The sequence below is a fragment of the Mesocricetus auratus genome, unplaced genomic scaffold (genome assembly GCF_017639785.1).
Source record: "Mesocricetus auratus isolate SY011 unplaced genomic scaffold, BCM_Maur_2.0 Super-Scaffold_100021, whole genome shotgun sequence".
Lineage (NCBI taxonomy): Eukaryota > Metazoa > Chordata > Mammalia > Rodentia > Cricetidae > Mesocricetus > Mesocricetus auratus.
In genome coordinates, this window is record NW_024429202.1 from 28740768 (window position 1) to 28747470 (window position 6703).

A 6703-nucleotide genomic window follows, 5' to 3' on the forward strand; every position below is an offset into this window, starting at 1 on the left:
TGTTGATGACCTTGAACTCTGAACCTCCTGAGGGCTAGAATTGCAAGCATTCACTACTGCATTCAGCTTAATGTAGTGTGAGGATCCTGTAAGGCAAGCACTCTCCCAACTAGGTGGGGAGGAGGGACTTTCTACGAGGCCCCCTAAGAGTACCGGAATCCCTACCCCCAGCTGCTTCCTCTGAAGCAGACAGTGGGGCTACTGATGGGACAAACACTTTGGAAACAGCTTGGGAGCTGGTGATCCTTTCATCTCTTGATGGTCCCCACCAGCCCTGCACACGTCCCCACAGGTATACGACTGTGAGCTGGAGGCAGTTCCAGACTTCCAGGGCCTGCAGGACTTCTGCCAGACCTTCAAACTTTACCAGGAGAAACCCAAGGTGGATAGCCCTGTGGTAGGGGAATTCAAGGTGCGTCTACACCAGCTGGGCTACCTGTTTCCCTATAGCCCATCTGTCCCCAAAGTTTCTAAAAAAAGCCCTGATGGAGCTGAGCCAGAGCCTGAGAAACAGTCCCAGAAATAGAGCGACCCAGATCAGTTCGCGCAAGCAGGGACTGAGGTAGGCAAGACCTTCAGATTCCGAGCTCTAACCCATGATGGTGCCCCAAAGATGCAAGCCTCAGACACATTCAAACCTGAAGGGATGGGTGTGCAGTCAGAGTGGACATCGGCATAGTCTGCAACACCAAATAGCTTCAAGTGCTTTTGCCCAATGCCCCTTTAAACTTGGTCCCTGCCTGAAGACCCCTGATCACCCTCAGCCTAACCCTCTCCCTGCTGTACTAGGGCAGGGGGGAGGGATGGCTTCCCAAGTAAGGCTAGCACTTTCAGATTGGGCTGCCAATGTCTTCTCACTCCAGGGTCTCTTCCGCATCTACCCCTTTCCTGAGGACCCAGACGCCCCCATACCTCCACGTCAGTTCTCATCTTGGCCTGAGACCGGCAACTTCCCTCAGATGTGCATGGTACGGGTATACCTGATACGAGCCATCAACCTGCAGCCACAGGACTACAATGGCCTGGTAAAAAAGTAGTCCCACCTGTCACCAGTGGTCCCCACCCCATGCCTAAATCACAGCCTGCCTCATGTTACCCACACAGCCACTGCCTACACGTAGGCACCGCACAATACACTCATCCTCCCTGACCAATTGCCCTCTTCCTTTCTCCCTCTGCCTCTCACCCCGCAGTGTGACCCCTATGTGATTCTGAAACTGGGGCAGACGAAACTTGGCAGCCGGGACTCATACTATCCCAACACTCTGGATCCTATCTTTGGCACGTGAGCTGCCCCAGTCACCCACTGCCCCTTTTCTAGTCCTCCATGCTACGCTGGAAGGCAGTTCCAGTGGGCAGACACATTTCTTCAGAGCCCCTAAGGTCCCTGTGAGCAGCCTCTCACAGCTGTTAGAGCCTCAACAGGTGGAAGATAAGTGGCTAATCCGCCAACCACCTTTTCATACACACCACCTACCCCCCAAGGAAAGGCACTCAGGCCTCCGTCCATGCTTTTGGCCATGTCTGGGGACTGGATGCTGGGGGACAAAAGCCTATCCCATGCTCTGCTACGCACACTGACTGTGAATGAAGAGATAGGGCAGGGACCCTTCAGCTCAGGTGCTGGTCAGTGAGGCAGAGTACATGTCCCCAGCCACTTTCCAATCCCTTTGCCTCCAGGATGTATGAACTCACATGTAACATCCCACTGGAGAAGGACCTAGAGATCCAGCTCTACGACTTTGACCTAATTACTTCTGATGATGAGATTGGAACTACAGTTATCGACCTTGAGAACCGACTTCTGTCTGGCTTTGGGGCCCGCTGTGGGCTCTCTAAATCCTACTGCAAGTAAGTGTGGACTCACTCAGCAAACAAGCTGGGTGCCGAGCGGCTGAGAACTGGGCTGGCCCTGCCTTTCTGTCCATATTTCCAGCTGAGAACTGGGCTGGCCCTGCCTTTCTGTCCATATTTCCAGCTGAGAACTGGGCTGGCCCTGCCTTTCTGTCCATATTTCCAGCTGAGAACTGGGCTGGCCCTGCCTTTCTGTCCATATTTCCAGCTGAGAACTGGGCTGGCCCTGCCTTTCTGTCCATATTTCCAGCTGAGAACTGGGCTGGCCCTGCCTTTCTGTCCATATTTCCAGCACCCTCACCTGCAGCTCAAAGCAGTGTGCTCTCTGGAACCTGTTCCTTCACATCTGTTCCTCTTGCATACTCACACAGGTCAGGGCCTTTTAGGTGGCGGGATCAGCTGACCCCGAGCCACCTTCTGGACCGCTATGCCAAACAGAAAGGGCTGCCTCCACCTGTGTTTGACCTTGAGAATGACTCAGTTTTCTACAATGGGAAAGATTTCCAGTTGCAGAGCTTTGGTGAGCCCAGCAAACTTCCAGCCTTGGGGAACCAGTGAGGACCCTAGAACAAGAGTGCAGAGAGAGGACAGGATGAGGAGTGATTATCCTTGGGTAGAGAGCAATGACATCTTTCCAGTTTTCCCTTCTTCTCATAGAAAGCAACTGTAGCCAAAAATTCAGGCAGGGCTGGGAAGGGTGCTTGACTAGAAATGCTAATGACTTCACGATCCCATCTTCGATCCAGAGCCCACACCCCCTACCTTTGAGGGTCTGGGGCCTAAGAAGGAACGCCTGGCACTGTACATCTTGAACACCCAGGGGCTGGTTCCTGAGCATGTGGAGACCCGCACGCTATACAGTAATAGCCAGCCAGGTATCGACCAGGTATGTGACTAGAGAGGCTGCTCCTGACTCCTATGGACTGGAGTGGATCAGGAAGCGGGTGTCCATCCACCCAGGGCATAGTTCACAGGTCAACAACTCACATATGTGCACAGACAAGAGCCAAGTAGGTTTTGCATATTAGTAAGAAAGATGCTCCAATGATGTCACTTAGAAAATGTCATACCTGGAAAGGCTGTAAGAAATGGATGCTTCACAACTGCTGCGGAAGCTCTAGGGGATCCCACTAACCACTAGTACTGGTTTTGCTCTCCTGGGGTGTAGGGAGGTGGCATCGTAGCTCAGAGGGTGCAAACACGCCAAAACCCAGTTCTGGCTGCTAAACTGCAAGCTGTCTTCTCTATGGCAAGGAACTAAGGACACAGATCCCCAAAGGCACCTTCGTTATCCCTCATTGTCCAACTATTAAAAATTGCTCCATCCTTCCACAAATCTTTCAACATTCATGAAGTCTTCTGCTAAGCAATTTTTAAAATAACCATCCTCATTTAACTTTCTCAAATGGGTCAACTTGGAAGAATAAAAGTAGGTCAGGTGGCTGGACAGGCAGAACACACTTACCTATTTTCCAAGGCTGGTGGTGCCACCCTTCCCCCTCTACACATCATTTTTCCACCACGTCTCTCAGGACCCAACTTTGTGGCCAGCTTAATATCATTAGGTTTTGGTCACACAACACACAATGACCTTGCTGACCATTCAGTTTCCTTACTGAAGGCTTCCATGCTGCTGAATACATGAGACCCAACCCCAACACGGATTCCCCCATCAACAGGCATCAACCGAGCATGACCTCCTCACTACTTACCTCCAGTTCCTAAGTGAAAGCTCAACACCCACTCTCGGTCTCAGAGTTAGCATCCTTCACCCTAGCTCATTTGGCTTCCCAGTCAAAAACTAAAGGAGTTGGCAGGGATCTCTGTGCCCTACCCCTGGGTGGTGAGAATACAGCCTCATCCAAGCATCAGACCTCATGCCACCTAACTGAAGAGAGACCAGCAACCTCCAATCAGCAAATCCATTCTGGCTCTAGGGAAAAATACAAATGTGGGTGGACATCTTCCCCAAGAAGCTGGGGCCTCCTGGTTCCCCAGTCAACATCAGCCCCAGAAAGCCTAAACGGTGAGTAGGTGAGAGCCCAGTTCCTAATCATGGTGCTCCAGCTCAGCCCCCGGGGTGCAGGGAGCCTCTGCCCTCCAATCCCAAGCAGTGGGAATTCTTTATCAGGCTTAGAAGGAGCTTTCCTGTCCAAGTTCAGGCTCTCTGGGTAGCTCCTCCCTCTGCAAGGCTGTGGCTGGGAGTCTGGTCCTCAGCCCAGCCTCAGAGCACAGTGGCTGCAGGTATGAACTGCGCTGCATCATCTGGAGGACCACCCAAGTGGACCTGGTTCGCCGAACCTTAAGTAGAGAGAAGATGAGTGACATCTATGTCAAAGGGTAAGGTGGGGGGGGGGACTCCAAAAGGCCCCATAGTTACCTGGTCCTGTCACCCTACTAAAGCCTCCTCGTCCTGAGAGAAACATCTCTCTGCCACCACCGTGTGTGGTGGGATGAGGCCCACCTAGGAACCCCAGGTAAGAGGACTCTGCCCCAGGTGGCTATTTGGGCTAGAGAAGGACATGCAGAAGACAGACGTCCACTACCACTCCCTGACTGGGGACGCCATCTTCAACTGGAGGTTCATCTTTACCATGGACTACCTGGCGACAGAGCGTGTGTGCGTCCAAAGCCAGAAGGTAAGGGATAGGCAGGAGAAAAGGGGGAAAGAGCCTTAGGGTCCCAGAGATTCACCCTAGTTTCAGAGACCTGCAAGCTGTGAAGGGGTGTTAGGAACATGTCCTCAGGCAGAAGCCCTCTTCCTTGACAGTCTGTCATTACTGACTAGTCAACTAATGGGTATCCAAGGGAAATGTCCATGAGGTAAGACATTAACACAGCCTTCTGCTCTCCTCCAGGACTACATATGGAGCCTGGATCCCACATCAATGAAGTTTCCAGCCCGGCTCATCATCCAAATATGGGACAATGACTTCTTCTCCCCTGATGACTTCTTAGGTGAGGTCCTGGTGTAGGGTTTGTGACACAGGATAAACAACTCCTCGTGTTGATGATGGCCTTTCTCTGAGCTCAGGGGTCTTGGAGCTGGACTTATCCGACATGCCCCTTCCGGCTGTGAAAAGCAAGCAATGCTCCCTCAAGATGATGGAAACTGACTCCCAATGGCCCTACGTGCATCAGAAGCATATCTCCATCTTTAAGAAGACGAATGTAACTGGATGGTGGCCTTGTCAGGTCCACGATGGTGACAAGTGGCGTTTGTCGGTAGGAGCTGGGGAAGGTGTTTAGTAAGACCACCATACCATCTAACCTAGCTCTCGCCAACTTCTAGGACCTCAGCCCAAGTTCCTTTCCTTTGGGGAGGTAAGGAAGTGGTCCTGAGATGACCTTGCCTCCTGCCCCTTTGTCTTTGACATCTCTAGGGTAAAGTGAAGATGACTCTGGAGATACTGCCAGAGAGGGAAGCTTTGATCAGGCCAGCCGGGCGAGGCCAGTCAGAACCCAACCAATTCCCCAAACTTCACCCTCCTGTGTAAGGGCCCTGTGGGGCAGAGGCACCGGCCCTTTCCTCCTCCTTTGTATAGGGTGGTGACTGGTGGGCCTCCGTGTGGAAAGGGACAGTTACTTCCTCCTACATGGCTAAGTTACAGTCAGAAATAAGACTTGGAGTTGGGTGTAAAGGGCTCTGGATAACTTGACTGAAGGCTCCTCTTTGCCTTCCATTCTCTGGCATCTACTGTCATGGGCAGACGAAATGACTCCTCTTTCTTGTGGTACCAGTCACCTATTAAAAACTTCTGCTATGTTTTCTGCAAACGCTACCGCTCCAAAATCATATGCTTGGTGTTGATACTGGTTATAGGGACAATACTGTTCAACTTCATCTACTCAGCTCCGGTGAGTGCTAAACACTGGGGAAGGGACAAAGGCACAGGCCACTCTTGTGTCAGCTCTCAGAGTACATTTAGGTTTCTACTTTAGGCAACTCTGGTGTCTCTTCTCTCTAGAACTATTTGGCCATGGCCTTGATCAAACCTCAACTTCGGGTGAAGCCTCCCATTAAAATAGTCAACATCATCGGTTCAGTAAACACCAGCAGTATCAACTCTTCCATCTTCAAAATGAAGGGTTCAAAACTATACCCTTTAAAAGACAAAAGGCCGATATTTCTCCAAGGACCCAGGAACCATGTGAAAGATGTCATCCCTGAGATCTAGGTGACCTGACTTTTCTCTCACCTGCCAAGCACCCTGTCCCTTGGGCTTCCCAGCAGATCCTTGTTTGAGTCTTCTAGGACATGGCCGAAGGGCTGTGCATATTCTGACACACATGTTTAGAGACCACTTCTAACAAGAGCAGAGCTGTTACTTTTCTACTGAAATAAATACATTTTTCTAATAAAGCTACCTTGGAATTTGGGGGTTGGGATTAAAGACAGTGTGAAAGGCTGGAAATGCCAGCTCTTTATTTGAGACATGGGGAATGATGCCACATTAAATCACCCCATCTAGTCCTGGATTTCTTCTATGTGTGAAGATTTTGACAGAGAAAATAAGAAAAGGGTAACTGTGAGTTGGTTGTCTACTGGGGCCACGGCTTTTACCCAAGTCTGAGCACAAGAGCCACATCAGGGACCAGGTACCACCCCATCCAGCACATACACACCCTGCAGCTGCAATGCCCAGAAAAATAGCCTCTCTAGCCATGGGAAACATTTGTTTCTGAAACAAAAAGCAAGAGCTGGGGCAGGATATATGATGCTGAATGGGTGGTTTTCTTGTTTGTCTTTGTTTTCTGGGGGGAGGTTTCTCTGTGTAGCCCTGGCTGTCCTAGAACTTCCTCTGTAGACCAGGCTGGCCTTGAATTCAGAGACCCACCTGCCTTTGCC

At 51.0% G+C, this 6703-nt stretch overlaps 1 protein-coding gene across 1 annotated transcript in view; it reads left to right on the top strand.

Annotated features, from left to right (window-relative positions):
* Fer1l5 (fer-1 like family member 5) overlaps nt 1-6286 on the top strand; it is a 51174-nt gene extending 44888 nt beyond the window's left edge. The window contains exons 40-53 of the mRNA XM_040729297.1: nt 293-412; nt 864-1025; nt 1194-1285; nt 1681-1851; nt 2226-2374; nt 2601-2740; nt 3792-3880; nt 4099-4194; nt 4352-4493; nt 4713-4812; nt 4889-5079; nt 5238-5347; nt 5565-5712; nt 5823-6286. Of these exons, the coding sequence (XP_040585231.1) occupies nt 293-412; nt 864-1025; nt 1194-1285; nt 1681-1851; nt 2226-2374; nt 2601-2740; nt 3792-3880; nt 4099-4194; nt 4352-4493; nt 4713-4812; nt 4889-5079; nt 5238-5347; nt 5565-5712; nt 5823-6032 (1920 nt within the window). The 3' untranslated portion in view covers nt 6033-6286. The remainder of the gene's footprint in view (nt 1-292; nt 413-863; nt 1026-1193; nt 1286-1680; nt 1852-2225; nt 2375-2600; nt 2741-3791; nt 3881-4098; nt 4195-4351; nt 4494-4712; nt 4813-4888; nt 5080-5237; nt 5348-5564; nt 5713-5822) is intronic.
* The last annotated feature ends 417 nt before the right edge of the window (nt 6287-6703 follow it).